At 40.1% G+C, this 18,839-nt stretch overlaps 2 protein-coding genes across 3 annotated transcripts in view; both read right to left on the bottom strand.

Annotated features, from left to right (window-relative positions):
* The window catches only part of lamb2 (laminin, beta 2 (laminin S)), a 37,739-nt gene extending 22,383 nt beyond the window's left edge, over positions 1-15,356 (bottom strand). For both annotated transcript variants that reach the window (XM_058084771.2, XM_058084772.2), the window contains exons 1-6: positions 15,128-15,356; positions 14,945-14,996; positions 5,200-5,369; positions 4,198-4,333; positions 3,352-3,425; positions 3,088-3,276 (exon numbers count right to left, since the gene is read on the bottom strand). In XM_058084771.2, the coding sequence (XP_057940754.2) occupies positions 3,088-3,276; positions 3,352-3,425; positions 4,198-4,333; positions 5,200-5,369; positions 14,945-14,975 (600 nt within the window). In that variant the 5' untranslated portion in view covers positions 14,976-14,996; positions 15,128-15,356. The remainder of the gene's footprint in view (positions 1-3,087; positions 3,277-3,351; positions 3,426-4,197; positions 4,334-5,199; positions 5,370-14,944; positions 14,997-15,127) is intronic.
* Positions 15,357-16,636: 1,280 nt separating this feature from the next.
* naa80 (N-alpha-acetyltransferase 80, NatH catalytic subunit) lies at positions 16,637-18,690 on the bottom strand. The gene is made up of 2 exons (XM_058084818.2): positions 18,481-18,690; positions 16,637-18,053 (listed from the first exon to the last, which is right to left on the bottom strand). Coding segments are annotated over exons 1-2 (825 nt in total). The 5' UTR covers positions 18,483-18,690; the 3' UTR covers positions 16,637-17,230.
* Positions 18,691-18,839: the final 149 nt, after the last annotated feature.

Raw genomic sequence — 18,839 nt, 5'->3', positions numbered from 1 at the left:
CCAGACCAAACGGGTTTCATACCAAACAGACACTCCACTTTCAATTTGAGACGCCTGTTTAATATCCTTTATACAGAGAGACTACCACACACTGACCTAGTCGTTATTTCGCTAGATGCCGAAAAGGCTTTTGACCAGATTGAATGGCAATATCTATTCGAAGTTCTCAAGAGATTTAATCTCGGAGATAGATTCTTGTCACTGATTAATCTGATTTATAAAAGTCCTACAGCACAAATCCTAACTAATAAAACATTATCCTCCTCATTTAAGTTGCATAGGGGGACGAGACAGGGTTGCCCCCTCTCCCCCCTAATCTTCGCCCTTGCTATTGAACCACTAGCGCAAAGCATTAGGCTTGATGCTCGGATACATGGATACACAGTTAAAGAAACAACTAGTAAAATATCACTATATGCGGACGATATCCTTCTTTACTTAACTCATCCTCAGGAATCTATTCCAATACTCCTAGATAAAATTAATCTGTTTGGTACTTTTGCAGGATATCGGATCAACTGGACAAAAAGTGTTTTAATGCCGGCTCGTACAGATGTTCTGACGTCCCTGTCTAATCTCCCATTCAAAATCTCCCTAGATAAACTCACCTACTTGGGGATCGAGGTGACAAGAGAACACACCTCTCTCTTCCAAGAGAACTTTCCGCCCTTAATTGAGAGTCTGCGCTCTAGATTGCTCTTTTGGGATGCACTTCCAATCTCAATGATCGGAAGAATAAATGCAATCAAGATGGTCTTTCTCCCACAGATATTATACCTGTTCCAAAACATTCCAATATTCCTTAAAAAATCTTTTTTTAAACAATTAGACTCCATAATTACACCCTTTTTGTGGGGACATAAATCCCCTAGAATCGGTAGGAAATATCTCTACAGACTGAAATCTGAAGGAGGATTAGCTCTCCCAAATTTTCTGTTTTATTACTGGGCCTCAACACTCAAGAATTTTATTGTTTGTCTAAACACCACGGAATCCCCACCCAATTGGCTAATGATGGAACAGGGAGACTGCCATCCACATTCACTAGCCGCAATTCTTTTAGCACCAACCCCGATCAGTAGATCATTGTACAACAATAACCCCCTTATCCACAGCATGATTCGCATTTGGAAACAAATTAAAGCCAGTTATAACCTCAATTCTATATCCCCTGCCCTACCCATAGATAGAAATCCCACTTTTGCCCCATCTGGTCTGGGAGGAAGCTTTGCTAAATGGAGTCAGAAAGGTATAAAATGTGTTGGAGATCTATATATACAGGGTATCTTTGCCTCATTCTCTCAACTACAGCATAAATTTGGATTGGAAAATAATTCTTTCTTTCAGTATCTGCAAATTAGGGATTACATACGTAAACATATGGAGGACTTTCGGAATGAGTCAAAAACATTAATAAATGATTGCCTGAAATTGACAATAGATGAACCAAAATTGATAACACGCATCTACAAAGCCCTCCTGTCAATGACTCCCTCTCCAGCTCATATACATAAGCATAAATGGGAAAAAGAACTTGGCGAATCGATTACAGATGATCTCTGGGATAGTGCACTTGAAAAAATTAATACATGCTCGCATAATGCCAGACATTGCCTTATTCAATTTAAAATTATATACATGCTCCATTTTTCAAAGGTAAAACTACATAATATATACCCAGATGTCTCGCCTGTCTGTGACAAGTGCAAATCTTCGGAGGCAACTCATCTTCATAGTTATGCACTTTGCCCCAAAATATACTCTTTTTGGTCTGGTGTTTTTGATATAATGTCCAAGGTTTTGGGGATTGTGTTAAAGCCAGAACCTCTGCTCATCATCCTTGGAGTTTCTGAATCCTTCCAAATGCTAAATGAGGCACAACAATGTTTCATTTCATATGGTCTCATTATAGCGAAAAAACTGATTTTAATGCTGTGGAAAAGTGTAAATGTACCATCAACTAAGATGTGGCTAGATGAGCTGACGAACACACTCCATCTGGAAAGAATAAGGTATATCTTGAAAGACAGACTTCAACATTTTGAAACATCGTGGCAACCTTTTGTTAAATATCTGGTAAATACAAATCAAGCTCAATGATGAATGTAACATGCACTTCAAGATTCAAGTGAGGTTTTATATAGGTCCTCAACAGGGATAGGGGGTGGGTGGGCTGGCAACCTGCTTTGTTGTATTGATGTTATGTTTGTATATTATGTTTTATGTTCTGAGTTTGTATTTTGTATATTTGTGTTAAAAAAAAAAGAAAAACCCAATAAACATACATGGGAAAAAAAAAAAAAAAATAACCCATACTAGAATCAATGTGTTTTTAAGCCAATTTTGCCATTTTGGTTAGGAATAATCACTTGTATGATATTTAGCATCATATTTAGAACCACACAAAAATGATTTCATGTTAGAAACCTCTTAATTTTTCACTTTTTTCCATCTTTGAAAAAGAAAATGACCCCGTACAACAATAGAAAATGTGAGGATCCATTGTGTGTTGCATAAAGGTAAGTTAAAAATGTGAATGTCATGATATCAAAAACATGTTTTTTGAGGAATACCTGGAATATGAAATGATAACAATTTTTCATTACAAAGATATTTCAAGAAAACAACCTGACTGGGTCATTTTTGACCCACTTATGGAAGGTTGGGGTAGTAACACAAAAACAAAAAATTCTTAAAATGTATAAAAGGTAAGTTAAAAATGTGAACGGCATGATATCAAACATGTGTTTTTTGAGGAATACCTGGAATATGAAATGATAAAAAATTGTCATTACGAAGATATTTCAAGAAAACAACCTGACCGGGTCATTTTTGACCCACTTATGGAAGGTTGGGGTAGTAACACAAAAACAAAAAATTCTTAAAATGTATAAAAGGTAATTTAAAAATGTGAACGGCATGATATCAAAAACATGTTTTTTGAGGAATACCTGGAATATGAAATGATAAATTACGAAGATGTTTCAAGGAAAACAACCTGACCGGGTCATTTTTGACCCACTTATGCATCTAAGGGTTAATGTAACGCAAACTAGTATGAAAAATGCTAAGGTACTCAGCACTGACCTCTCCCTCTGTGGACGGCTCGATGTCGGAGTACCGCGTCTCACAGATGACATCGTTGATGCTATGCAAAGGACCCTGTGGTACGTCGGGAAAGTTGGCGGCGCAGTCGTGGGAAAAGTAGCGGTAGATCTGCCAGGTCCGCCCAAAGTCGGCAGACCGCTCGATCAACATGGCTGCTGGACGGAACGTCTGCAAAAAAACAATTATTCGAGCAATTTTTTGGCACGGTTCAATACAATTTTAAATAGTTTTGAAGCTATGTACCTTGAAGGTCATGATGAGGTGAGTGAAATGAAACTCCGCCTCCAGGTCCAGCTGGAGATACACATTTGACTTTCCTGTAACACAGTGGGTAGAGATACGGCTGTGACAAAACACGCTGCCGTTGACCGTTGCTAAAATGCTAAAAACAACAATGCTGCGTGAGTTGTTACAAAACACGCTGCCGTTGACCGTTGCTAAAATGCTAAAAACAACAATGCTACGTGAGTTGTTACAAAACACGCTGCCGTTGACCGTTGCTAAAATGCTAAAAACAACAATGCTGCGTGAGCTGTTACAAAACACGCTGCCGTTGACCGTTGCTAAAATGCTAAAAACAACAATGCTACGTGAGTTGTTACAAAACACGCTGCCGTTGACCGTTGCTAAAATGCTAAAAACAACAATGCTATGTGAGTTGTTACAAAACACGCTGCCGTTGACCGTTGCTAAAATGCTAAAAACAACAATGCTACGTGAGTTGTTACAAAACACGCTGCCGTTGACCGTTGCTAAAATGCTAAAAACAACAATGCTATGTGAGTTGTTACAAAACACGCTGCCGTTGACCGTTGCTAAAATGCTAAAAACAACAATGCTATGTGAGTTGTTACAAAACACGCTGCCGTTGACTGTTGCTAAAATGCTAAAAACAACAATGCTACATGAATTGGTATTCTCTTTATTATTAGCCTTGCATGCTAACACAGTCAGTGACCTTTCCAGTCAATACATTTCTAAGTCAGATATTACTGCGACTAAAAATAACCACAATTGCTCTTCTCTACTTTCTTCCAGTGCGTGCCAGTGATGAAGACAACACAATGATGTTCTTCATGTCCGTCTTACCATTCTCCGACTGCCACCACGACTTCTTGCGGTGAGGTTTGAAAGTGGTGATCACGTTCTCCATGCGGTGATTGATGGTGTTGTAGACAGGGTCGTAAGGCCGCCGTGAATCACAGTCGAAACACTTCTTTTCGTCCTGTTTAGCAAGAAATGTTAAGGTCTTCTGGGGTCAATGAGGAGGTAAGAATAACAAAATGTGGCAAACAGGACACTGGTGCTAATTCAGTAATTTGTCTAGTAAGAAACTTCTTCCAGGTAGTAGTAATTATAGTAATACATTATTTGTATATACTATACATAATAGTATATAGACAAGCTAATATTAGCATGCTAGCAATGCAAACATGCTAACATTAGCATACAAACACATACCATAAACACTTATGGTATGTGTTTGTATGCTAATGTTAGCATATAGTTGACATATACAGTATGTCTAGCTATGAAAATGTCTAAAAATGCTACTATGCTAATGTTAGCATTCATTTAAAAAGGCTTTTTTAATTGGTAGTACTTCATTTTGACATTGTTTCTTAAATGGGACCTATTGTGCTAATTTTCGGTCCTTTGTATTAAGCCCTGGACTTCTATAGAGCAGCTACACGCGATAACCCACACAGAAAACTTTCTAGATGTTCCAGAATATGCACCTATTCCAGCTGTATTTCCTTGGATTTCCAAAATGGTCTCTTTTAATATATTCCACCCCACGCCCACTCCACTGTGATTGGTTCCTGGGTACAGCTTGTACCCGGGCACGCCCATACAAGAAAGTCACCAGCTGGATGAAGCCGATTGACTTCTCAGAAGGCTCACTGTGACATCACAGTGGCTACCACAAACTTCTTTCAGGGCTCTCCTCCGCTTGTACAAACCTCATTATCTGAACCTTTGGCATACTTTAACACAATAATGCAACATTCTAACATTTGTAGGTCAAAAAAGTATAACAGGCATAATAATAATAATAATAAATGTGCATCAGAATGCTCTTGACCTGACCTGCAAGTGACTGACGATGCAGTAGGGCTCCTTCCTCCTCATCCCACACGTGGACGAGGCCTTCAGGTTCTTCTCTCGTCCGACCAGAAGGTCCCCCGTTGCCGGGTAACAGCTGCCATGGGCACAGCCGTGGCTGTGGTCAGGTTCCTGGCTGGTGGCCACAGCCAAGACTGGAGGTGGAAGGGAGACAGGAAATGAATCAGAGTGAACAGGAAGCAGCGGTGCAAAACCTGATTAGCTGATAGCGGCCAATATACCTCTATAGTAAACACCCTTTCCAGTTAAGGAAGAGAAAAAAAACACTAAACACTCTGAGAAAGTTAAAAAAATGCGGTATTCCTTTTGTTATGGAAAAGCGAGCTGTTGCAATGTGTTTCCTCGTCGAGCATCACAGTAACATTTTTGCGTCTAGAGTGAACACGTAATGTCGACAGGATTAGAAACACCTGCTGTGGACTTGACAGAAGCACCCGTGGGTCTGCACTTTCCTCACAGCACATTTCCTCATAAAAACATCATGCAGACATACTTGACACAGCTGGACTGTGTCGCGCCTGCTGTCGGTTGTCATGAACGTTTTATTTTAGAGGTTTTATTTTACTGCAACACATAGAATTAAACTGTAAAATGAACCTAAATGTTTGCCACATCAATTATCAATGATTGAAAGTTTTTTTTCGGAATAGAACGACATAAAACCTACAATGCAAACCTATAAAGTCCAACACAATACGCGCCGTGATTATGGTTCACTTCCCAATTCTTCTAATTTCATATTAATTTTCCCACAGGAAGTAATGTAAAATCCGTTACATGAATTGAACTGTACAGGCAAGGGTTCAAATAGAACGCTTATATCACGTTTTGACATAGAGTGATCATGTTTTGAGCTGCATGTGACTTAACATTTGATCCAATTTAAGTAAGTTTGATGAAGTGTAAAGTTACTACAGCTTCTTCTTGGACATTGTACCGCAACAGATGTTCGAACTCCGATAAAAAAAAATAAAAATAAAAAAAACACTTGACAAATGACGCTGGGAACACCAAGGTACATTGGATTGCAAGGTGTATAGTGCGCATAGAGCACTTAATGTGCACAATGTGCATGTGTCCTTTCGAGAAGACAAAGGTTGTCATGTTTTCGCATTAATGATCTCGTCACACGAAAAAGAGTAAACCAGCACCCGACTGTGACTTTGTGGCCAAAATGCTAACCACTTGTCCACCGTCTCAATAGTTTTGTCCACATATTTGACTCTCAGTGTTGCTCCATGTCAGATTTCACTATGTTTTGGAAATAGATGAATGATGTCATGTTTTTTTTTTTTTTTTTTATAGAACAAGCCAGCCCGTCACCTGCTTGGCAGAACCGAAATCACTTCTAGTGTGTATTTAAAAGTAGCCCGCAGATAAGTGCTGCATGCAGTGTGAAAAGGTTGTGCAAAGTCTACGTGTGATGGCCTGATTGACAGAAGTGATCTAAGGAGATCCTCTCATACAGACACAGCGGCTCCTCTCTTTCTCAGCTGTCATCAAACATTCCTCCTTGCCTTCACGCCATTTATGGTGGCAGAGAGTACCTCATCCAAAATACTTTCATTATTATTGTTCACACAGTGGCACTGAGTTCGGATTAACCTTCCTAAACTTGATTAAACTCCACAACTCCATCAATCCAGTAAAGACCTTAAATATATTTTTAATTAATTTAAATTTAGCAAATTAATTTATAGGGTTTATTTTGCTTCATATTGTTGCTTAATTCCTTTATAATTGTTTAATTTAATACATGTTTGGTCCACTTTCCTGCCTAAACAGAAAAAAAAATCATTAGAATTAACCATGTGACATTAGGGAGGTCTTTCCATAATTACAGACAGGAGTGTTTTGAGATAAAAGTGACAAGATACACTATACACAACATCTGCTTCATTCCCCAGTCTCCCTCCTCACACACACACACACACACACACACTTGAATGGATATCAGTAGATAGCAGAACAGATGTCAAGTCACTTCCTTACAAGAGCCTTGTCTGCTCAGTTCCAACGCACTAGTATCACCGTGTAACGCACCATCTGCGTCTATACCTTTAAAACCAGCGCACTGACCAGCCAGTGTCGCTTTACAAATGTCAGCTTTAAATAGATTCTAAATCTCACTACCGGGCAACAGGAAGGATTGGTGTCAGAAAGGCTTTTCTATTTTTTATTACGACTTCCATCAAGGATCTCATATCAGTTTTTGGTTTATTTGCCTACTACGCTCTATCACAGTTTTGTGGCATATTTAAGTTAATGTTACTTTTTTAAAATTTAATTTAGCTTTTTTTCCCAAAAATAACTAAAATACAAATATAAGGTATTCCAAAGATGCATTTAAAGATGTTGATGTAGTATTTGACACTCGACACTAGGTGTCAGTAATGTTAATGTTACTTTTTAAAATTTAATTTAGCTTTTTTTCTCAAAAGAATTAAAATACAAATATAAGGCATTCCAAAGATGCATTCAAAGATGTTGATGTAGTATTTGACACTCGACACTAGGTGTCAGTAATGTTAATGTTACTTTTTTTTAATTTAATTTAGCTTTTTTTCCAAAAGAACTAAAATACAAATATAGGGCATTCCAAAGATGCATTCAAAGATGTTGATGTAGTATTTGACACTCGACACTAGGTATCAGTAATGTTACTGTAATGTTTGTAAAGACACACAGGTTTAACTACGAAAATATTACATTTTGAAAGTAATGCTGGCTGCACGGTTAGAGTGTGGTTAGCATGTTGGCCACACAGTCAGAAGATCAGGAAGATCTGGGTTCGAATCTCTGCTTGGGCATCCCTGTGTGTTCTCCCTGTGTGTGCGTAGGTTTTCTCCGTGTACTCCGGTTTCCTCCCACATTCCAAAAATGTGTGTCCATGGGTTGAAGGAGAGAGGATGTGGCGTCAACATGACACATTCCACTATTACCAGCCAAGCAAAAGACAAGGAAGCAATCAGTCAGCCAACTAATGAAGGTAAATAAAGTGACTATTTATCTCTTGAATATAAAGCCCTCGCCATCAAGTAGCTACTTTTCAAGCCAAGCATGGAAAAGTCAACATCCCCCTGCTGTTCCCTAATTAACGTACATGCCTCTTTGCTCAGATGGACAACCGCCCAAGTGAGCAAAACAAACAACCAGTCATGCTCTACTCCCATCTCATTGTCTTCATTATACTACCGGTTTCTCTTCCATTTCTGCCCCCTTGTTCACCATTTTCATTTCTGTCGTCCTCCTCACTTATAACGATTATCATCTACTTTAAAGCTTTTCAACAATCTTGCAGATGCAGGAACCTGTTGCTAGGCAGAATTCATAGGGCTCAGTCATAATCATCCCAATAGTAAATTGTAATACAACAAACCAAGACATTAACAGGAAGTAATAGAAATACACACACTAAGGATCCAAAAAACTCCCAAAACAGCACTACAAGATTACATCATCATATTCTAAACAACAAAAATGTGTACAAATGTATAAGACAAACTTAGGACTGTAAACACAACAGGATCATTGCATCCCGAAGACCACAATCTGGCACCTCATGGACACCACTTTGTTGTTTTGTCATCATTTCTGTTATTTCTTTCAAATCATATTTCTCACCTTCTTTATGTGCCACTTGCAATTTTTTTGGTTTCCATTGAGTTCATCTGAGTTGCAGTATTGAGGTGAATAACACTATTGAATTTAAGAAACTGCTCATGTCAAAACAGGAAGGTGGTCATGGTTGATGCAACAATAATTGACTTTGGGGACAGTCAGAGTTATCCCTTTAATTTGTCATTTATATACATTTATTACAATTGTAATACTATATAAATGTATTTTTGGCTGTCTGGGACGGATTAAGCATCAAACAGGCACATCAGTACTGCTCACTTAGTATATGCAACCACTTATTTGCGACTACTAGCCATACTGCATTGCTTGGACAATTGATCAAATTTCATTCATTCATTAATTTTCTACTGTTTATCTTCACAAGAGTCGCGGGGGTGCTGGTGCCTATCCCAGCTGTCTTCAGGCAAGAGGTGGGGTACACCCTGGACTGGTCGCCAGCCAATCACAGGGCACATAAAGACAAACAACCATTCACACTCACATTCATACCTATGGACAATTTGGAGTCGCCAATTAACCTAGCATGTTTTTGGAATGTGGGAGGAAACCGGAGTACCCAGAGAAAACCCACGCATGCACGGGGAGAACATGCAAACTCCACACAGAGATGGCCGAGGGTGGAATTGAACTCGTGTCTCCTAGCTGGGAGGTCTGCATGCTAACCACTCGCTCACCGTGCAGCCCTGATCATTAATTTAACAAGACAAAATGTATTGATGTAGTTTTTTTACATTACAGAAATTACAGAAATGTCAAAAAAAATATCAGTGTCCTATGGTACAAAAGCAAATAACTGCAAAAAAAACATTGGCGCCAACTGTGGCTGTAAGCAACCTCTTGATGTCTCATTTGAAACACCTTTTAGACAGCCTGCTAAAGCACTTTTTCCTCCAGGTGATTATTCCTGATTAATGTCACTGACCCAGAATGGCAAAATTGTTTGCTAATGTTTTGCCGTAGGAGAAGCGGTAAAATGCACAGCAAGGTGCCAGCAATGGCACACTGGTTCTCAGAAATGAGTGAGTCATTTTACATTACCGGTTTTAGTAATAGTTACATCACTAGTATGTATCTTAGGTCCAAAGTGAGCAGGATAAACAGTCAAGATGTTTAGTTTATCAGAGCTCTACTCCGCTCTGTCCACCTGTTGCATGATCCCATGTTTCCTCTCAGACGTCTCCACCGTGACACAGGAATGCGGCTCTCATTCAGCTGTCTATCTCGTGCCTCGTCTTGTTAATGTAACACAGCATGTAACTGGGCAGACTCACTGACATGCTCTGTTAGACAGATGGACGCCGTCAAACTCACTAACAGCTGAGCGGAGCCAGAGTCCATGTCAGACCGGAACTTCATGTCTGATAAATGACATTCAAAACCAGCTTTTGATTAGGGTGGAACTTCTATAATGGAGCAGGACACTGCACAGCAATGTTGTAATGACGCTAACGAGCAAAATGCTCAGCCAGCCTTAATAGCGCAGATTAATTCATTCATTGCAAACAACGGTACGGCAAGTGTAGTTAATTGTAGTTAAATGTATCAAATGTTCCACTTGAACTGATTTTTAATCACAACCTTGCTGTGCATTTTACCGCTTCTCTTATGGCAAAACATTAGCCAACAATTTTGTCTCCCATTCTGGGTCAGTGACATTAATCAGGAATAGTCACCTGGAGAAAAAAGTGGTTTAGCAGGCTGTTTAAAAGGTATTTCAAATTTTAAAATGGATTTTTTTGCAGTTATATTTTTTTACATTTCTGTAATGTTTTACTGAAAAAAAAACTACATAAATACATTTTATCTTGTTAAATTACTGATCAGCGCTGCACAATGGTCGAATGTTTAGCACGCAGACCTCACAGCTAGACCCGAGTTCCATTCCACTCTCTGTGTTTCAAACGAGACATCAAGAGGTTGCCTACAGCCACAGTTGGGTTTTTTTGCAGTTATTTGCTTTTGTCCCATAGGACACTGAGATTTTTTTTACATTTCTATAATGTTTTACTTGAAAAAAAATACATAAATACATTTTATCTTGTTAAATTACTGATCAGCGCTGCACGATGGTTGAGTGTTTAGCACGCAGACCTCACAGCTAGACACGAGTTCAATTCCACTCTCGGCCATCTCTGTGTGGAGTTTGCATGTTCTCCCCGTGTATGCGTGGGTTTTCTCCGGGTACTCCGGTTTCCTCCCACATTCCAAAAACATGCTAGGTTAATTGGCGACTCCAAATTGTCCATAGGTATGAATGTGAGTGTGAATGGTTGTTTGTCTATATGTGCCCTGTGATTGGCTGGCGACCAGTCCAGGGTGTACCCCGCCTCTCGCCTGAAGACAGCTGGGATAGGCTCCAGCACCCACCCGCGACCCTCATGAGAATAAGCGGTAGAAAATTAATGAATGAATGATCAACTGTCCAAGCTATGTTAAATGTTGTTCCCCTCCAGTCCTCAGGGAGGCAGTAATGAGCATTACAAACGTAAAGTTTGCCACTCACAGTATCAATTTCCCCGAGGACAAGCTGACCACTGTCTTGAAACGTGACATTATCCTAGCGACTGTTATCATGCTTAACAATAACCTTTGCGTGGCAATCAATGGAAATGAAGCATGCTACTTCAAGTACACACTATACTCCACTGTTAGAATAAATGACACAAAGGCTTTCAAGAATTCACATGTCAACATCATTCAAATATAGATGACCTTACACAAAACTGACAGCTGGCCGGTGTTTACAAGTCAAGACTTTATTAGACCTCGTGTGTGTGTGTGTGTGTGTGTGTGTGTGTGTGTGTGTGATTTCATTCCCATGTCAGTATCACACTGTAATTGCTGCTACTCTGTGATGAGATAATTGCAAGTCTCCAGGTGTTTAAAGGCAGCCTGTCATTAGCTTTGACCTCTGGCTGACAGCAGTAAAAAAAGGTCGGAAAACAAAATGTCAGCGACAGAGAGCTGGAAAGAGTTTTTCAATGAGATCAGATCCATTTTTCATTTCATCCCCCCCAACCACTTTAAACTCCTTCTTTTCAGCCACAAAAGCTCCTGCCAACAAAATCCCAACTCACCGTCCCTTTTCATACAAACCAACCTGTTCTGTTCCCTCCCTCTTGCACCCCCCACGCCTAAAGCATCCCCCCCTCCACTTATTCTTTATCCCACAGCCTTTCTTGGCTCTCTCTCTCTCTCTCTCTCTGCCCATAGACACTGCTTTAGTGGGCTTTGCTGCACCATTGTTCTGCTAGCTACACATTTCCGGAGGCTGCCGCTTTACAAAGGGCCTCTGGGACACACTCACCTGATAACACCCCTTGCTAAATGCCAACCTTCACCTGCACACACACACACACACACACACACACAAACCTGCAGGAAATATGAATTAGTGAGGATTTGCTTTGCCTCAAATAGACTTGGATCTGCACATCCCAGAGAAACGAAGTGAAAATAAAAAGAGGAGCTGCATTGTGCCACTAATACACACACACACACACACACACACACAATCAGACCGACACACACCAATGAACCATCTCTGACCCCCAGGGTTTGGGAATGACCTGTGACCTTTTAGCTTGTCCTCTAGACGCATCTGAAGTCTGAAAGTGCATCTAATAGCAGTGTGGGAGGTTTAGACTTTTCAGAGCAGGGGTGGGCAAACTATGGCCCGGTGGCCACTTACGGCCCACCAAGCGTTTGAATCCGGCCCGCCAGTTGCTTTGCAAGTATTTCAACTTTTATCATACAAACTGGCAACATGACTTGTAAGTCTTATTTAGTAAAAAAAAAAAAAAAATCAACAACAAAAATGTTCTCAGCCTTACTCTAGAGCAGCGGTGGGCAAACTACGGCCCGGGGGCCACATGCGGCCCACTAAGCGTTTGAATCCGGCCCACCAGTTGCTTTCTAAGTATTTAAACTTTTAACATACAAACTGGCAACATGACTTGCAAGTATTATTTAGTAAAAAAAAAATAACAAAACTGTTCTCAGCCTTACTCTAGAGCAGGGGTCGGCAACCTTTACTATGAAAAGAGCCATTTTACCCAATGCCCACTGAAGAAAAATAGCCTGGAGCCGCAAAACATATAGTATGTTTAAAACAACATTGGAGGGAATTTGGGGGTATCAAAGTAGTTCAGATAAGAAAAGACGAGTTGGAGTACTCTTGCTAGTTTTGGAGATAAACTTACATAAATGTATGTGTAAACTACTGTAAACGTAAAAACAAGTTCCCATGCCGCTGTTTTTAAATTATCTCGAATTTATTTTTTAGATTTGTAGGTAAGTATTACTTGTTTTTCTTCATGTACTGAACTGGATAGCAGTCAGAACTCACTCAGGATGCATTCATGGTCTCAGACAAAGTTGGATTTTTTAAAACTCATTACAAAAGATGTGCATTTTCTCCACTCGGGTGTTAAAAATATTCAAGCATCGCAAAGGGAGCCACAATAAAGAGGCTGAAGAGCCACATGCGGCTCTGGAGCCGCAGGTTGCTGACCCCTGCCCTAGAGCAGCGGTGAGCAAACTACGGCCGGGGGCCACATGCGGCCCACTAAGCGTTTGAATCCGGCCCACCAGTTGCTTTCTCAGTATTTCAACTTTTAACATACAAACTGGCAACATGACTTGCAAGTCTTATTTAGTTACAAAAAACTGTTCAACAAAAATTATAAGCATAAAATAGTGTGTGTGTGTGCATGTTAAATATATGTTGGCCACCCAGGACAATTTTGTCAATGCGGCCCACGAGTCAAAATATTTGCCCACCCCTGCTCTAGAGCGTCACAGCAGCGGTAGGCATACATTTTCTTTTATTTCCAAAACTATTCTAAAAAGTACTAATAAAGCTAATAATGACCAGAATGCTTTAAAAAAAATTCAGCAGGGAACTGGTCCGGTCCTGGTGCTTTCTTATTGGGCATCTGCTGTAGAGCATCATGAAGATCCGTTAAAGAAATGGGTAAGTCTACGTTTGTCACCTGTTGTTTTAGTTTGAGGTGTATATATTTTTTTTCTAATAGTCCCTGAAGACAGAATTAATTCTTCCAGGAGGTTTAAACTGCTTTTAAATTAATTGTACATTTTTTTCCCAACTGTAGAAATTTTTTTATGGAAAATCCTACTAAATATCTGCACATTTATTTGATTACTGTCTATATTTAAATGAGACGACTAAGTACTAAAACTACTTATTGTATACAGTTTATGTATATTACCACAGTTTATATTACCAGCATACACACACACACAAACAGCAGCATTGTAGGCAATGCGTACAGTGAGTGTCTCTATTTGTGGACCCAGCTGAGCTCTTTTTAGAGGCCCATAAACAGAAGGTAACGCCACCCACAGACAGCGAGGGGCGACCCGCAGACCTGCAGGCTACCAAAGGCCCTAAAAAAGAAACATGGGCCATCTTATCTTCATCTTTGCAAGGTCAATGAAGCGTAAATGTTGCTGGATATCCTTAAGGAGCAATGTGACTCTAAAATAACCTTGAACTCTTTTGATTCTAATTTGTTGACTTTTGGGGAGTCACAGCAGCTTGAGAAAAGTTAAGACTTTTTTTTTCAACTTTCAAAACTGCGACGTTAACTTCAGATACAATTACGATTTCAAATTTTAATGTGATTCCTTAAAGTAGCCAACCACAGGCAAAAAATGATGTATATTTACAGACATAGCTTCATGTTATTATTAATTTTTTGCTGTGTTTGTTTAATTATGGGCCCGCCAGTGTTAGCCTGTTTGAAACCTAGTTTTGATTAAGTATTTGATAAGTATTGTTGAATAAACACATTATTTCATGCTGCCAGGATAACCACCTGCTGCAGTCAATGAAGTCGATGTGTTAAAAATTCCAAAATACATTCAACACTGTTGGCTTGTTTTTGTACAGACAACGTAAAAAGACTTGCCTCCAAGCAAAGTCAGTGACCTGGAGACAATCATTAATGTCTCCACTGAATGGATGACTTCTAAGCATTTGTTAAGGACCAGTAAATATGGATGGACTTCAAAAGGGTGTGCGTACACACTACAGTGAACTCACCGCACAGCAAGACGAAGAATGACGCTTGCATCCTTGTAGCGGCACACAAAACCTGTAGAAAGTTAGAAAACTTACTAATCCACGCTTAACACCAAAAATTATTATACATTAATGATTACAATTCAAACTTAGCTTCTTGTGCTCTTTTAATGCGCAACTAGTGTTCAAAGTGGCGGCACTCACCGCTTGGTTCCCCCCCTCAGATGGTAGCTCCCGTGTCCGAGCTTGCTGCTCCCTGTCCGGATCCACTTGCCGAGCTGCGGGCAGACACAACAACAGGAACCGGGTAGTGTATTTCCAAGCAAGTCTCCGCCGAGTGTACGTAACCCGGACCGGGCTTCTACGAGAACGAGGGAGGGAGGAGACACGGGCAGTCCTGCTGTGGGGGAGTTCGTGTGTCGAGCCCCCCCTTCGAGCAAAGACTGGCTCTCATGGTTTAGCATGTAAGGGAACCACATGAAGTAACATCATCAACACGTGACACTTTTCCACTTTACCATAAAAAACTCAACACATTTCAGGAGCATAAACTGTACCGTCGGGGTTCCATTGTATTTATTCATGTGAGTCAGTTTGCATTTTAACCAGAACTACAGTAGATTAAAAGTACCGCAACCTTAGTGAGGAAGTGGTCTAGAAGATGGATGGATTAAAAGTAAATAGCAATTCTTAACCACTTGTGGATTTAAGTAAAACAATTTTTATATGTATCACAAACATCTTTAGAACATCTTCAGGGGAAAATGTAAGTTACTTAAAATATCTTAAACTCAAAAACACATTCTAGGGCCTCCCTTGAAGTCCTCTGGCACACCCTATTAGAAACACTACTCATGGGGCCTTATTGTTGATATTGCATAAATAATCTTGCACATAACCTTTTTATGCAACTTTTCCATTGAGGGCTGTGTACAGAAAATTGAAAGACTGCAGAGGGCACTTTCTTTATAGCTTTCTTCTTAAAAATCAATCCTATAGAGTAAAAACAAGCTACTGACCCCACTGATTTAGGAATAAGTCACAAAAGCATCAATTTTGTTGTTGCAGTTTTATTGCCCATTGTTTGAATTATATTTAAAAAGAAATGGCACAATTTCCAACAACAAAAAAGTCTGGTTACAGCTCACATAGCCTTTGGTAATATTGTGTTTTTATTCACTTTTTGCATTGCTGTGTGTAGTTCTTTTGACACCACAATTGTGTTTCTTCTTATCAAAGTGCACAAAAATCAATCCAATAGAGTAAAAACAAGCTGCTGACCCCACTGATTTAGGAATAAGTCACAAAAGCATACATTTTGGTTTTGCGGTTTTATTGCCATACTAACTATTGTGAAACGATGCGTGTTATGTTGGAATTACATACTTTTATTGCATGTTTGAATTCTATTTTTAAAAAAATGGCACAAATATGTCCAACAACAAAAAAATGCTGGAAAGCACATGGTTACAGCTCACATAGCTTTTGGTAATATTCTGCGTTATACGTTGGTAGTGTATTGTGTTTTTATCCACTAATTGCATTGCTGTATGTGTAGTTTTGACACCACAATTGTGTTTCTTTTTATTAAATTGCACAAAAATCAATCCTACAAAGTAAAAACAAGCTGCTGACCCCACTGATTTAGGAATAAATGACAAAAGCATAAATTTTGTTGTTGCGGTTTTATTGCCATACTAAATATTGTGAAACGATGCGTGTTATGTTGGATTAACATACTTTTATTGTATGTTTGAATTATATTTTTAAAAAATTAGCACAAATATTTCCAACCAAAAAAGAGGCTGGAAAGGCACAAGGTTACAGCTCACATAGCCTTTGGTAATATTCTGTGTTATACGTTGGTAGTGTATTGTGTTTTTATCCACTAATTGCATTGCTGTATGTGTAGTTCTTTTGACACTACAATTGTGTGCAACATTGTCGCTAATATAGTGTGTCTCACACAGGAACACTACAATTGAGTACCATCTAGTAGCTCAAACGTGACATGATACAATGGCGACTCAAAGGATAATTAATAGCAAAATTTGTTATCGTGACAGGCCAAGTATAGTTAAACTTCAACCACACTCTGAATCCAGGTACATTTTCATAACAAATGAGCTGCTGCGGTGCATTCTGGGACTTGTAGTAACCATGAAAGGGTTCTGACACAACCTGGTTGCACCTAATGTTATGGAGAGTAAGTGTACACAGTACAAGATGAATGTAGTTTGTTTAAAAAAAGACACTTTTGTATTATTTCTTTTTTCAAAACAATTTCCTTTCCCCCAGAGGTGTCCTTCATAGGTCTTTGTGCATCCAGAAGATGGACACTCCCTTGGCGTCTCTGTAAGGCGTTTCTGTGAGCGACTGAACCACAGGTGATACGCCTAATGGAGGAGGGTTGAAGGAGAGTGGAGGTGGTGGAGGAGGTATCGCAGATGTAAGAGGTGGTGGAGGAGGACACGGAATCATCCCTTTTTCGACTTCAGTATCCCTTTGTTTCTGCAGGGTAGGCACTCTATTTGGTACAGTGGAGAACCTGAGAAGCATCTCCATGGGAACGAATGACGCCATGGCACCCGCACTCTGCACCGGCGTGGACAACTTGTACCCCAGGTGGGTGTAGAAGTGCTGCTTATCATGGGTAGTCAAGCACAAACGTTTGAACCCTCGGCTTTTGGCATAGCGCTCAGTGTCCTCCATCAGAGTTCGTCCGTAGCCTTTCCCTCTCTCCGCCTTGGACACCACCACCGACTCCACAAACAGGCTCCCACTATGACCTATGACCCTTGAGAGGCGGGCGTGCCCAAGCAGCCTCTCCACCTGTCCAGGAACCTGCAGGAGCAACACCAGGTGGATGGGGAAATCCGGACAGGATTTTTGCAGGGAGTGAACACGGGCGGCCTGGCTCCTCTGCCACTCGGCATTGACCAGGTCTGCACAGGGAATCAGCAGATCTGGACGCAGGTGGATGGGAGTAACGCAGATCTTCTCTGCTGGTTTAGAGTCTGTTTGTGTCTTTGCTATATGCTCATCTTGGACCAGTGAGGCTTCAGAGACTGTCTGCAAAAGTAGGTTCACGTTGAGGCCATCTCCAGTCACCAGCAATCCAGACTTGGGCCTGCAGTGATCAGAGTCCATTTAATGTCACAAAATTACTTTCATAAACCAGATATTCAAAGGAAAACACATGCATTCTGACTTTAAAGTGCATACTTGTAATATAAGTGGAGCAATAATAATGCACAGCATCCTGCAATATACTGTGACAAGATGCATGCCGCCACCTGGCGGTCTAGAACTGCATTACAACTGAAGAGTGCTGCGGATTTGAGGGGAAATAATACGTTTAAAGGACAAAATGTTTAATCTTGGAACTATGTATCAATAATAACTCATAACTCACTAAACCAGCGGTTACGCTTTAACAGTACATGTTCACATGCCGTAGAGCCGTTCAGTAAAAGTACCTGCTACATTGCCATGCTAACTTTCAGTAAGCAGCTTAAAATAACAAATGTACGTTTGTTAGCAACGAAATTACATACATTGTTCTGTCTCCCACTCGTTAGCCGGTAGCGTTCTCACCCTCCTCTTGACAGCTGATCTACAGTTGATTTTACTTGATCATATAGTTTTAACTGTACAACTGGTCTAGGATCGGTCGATCCATCACCTGGCACTGCCACTCATTGACATTGGCTAAACTGAAGCTCTTCCAGGCACCGTGATTCGCGTCTGCTACCACGCGTATAGGAGTAGTATTGCACCTATATGTTGCTAACTGGGAAACTACTACTATTGTACAGTGTTTTTCTATTATGAAGCTTCTTTTTTTTGCAAATATTATATTAAAATATATATTTACATCAGCCTTCACTTTTATGTAATTTGTATGTATCTACGG

This window comes from Doryrhamphus excisus, linkage group LG17 (assembly GCF_037039965.1).
Source record: "Doryrhamphus excisus strain RoL-2023G ecotype Guam linkage group LG17, RoL_Dexc_Guam_v1.1, whole genome shotgun sequence".
Classification (NCBI taxonomy): Eukaryota; Metazoa; Chordata; class Actinopteri; order Syngnathiformes; family Syngnathidae; genus Doryrhamphus; species Doryrhamphus excisus.
The sequence above is the reverse complement of the archived record's forward strand: the minus strand, read 5'-3'. Positions and strand labels throughout refer to the sequence as shown.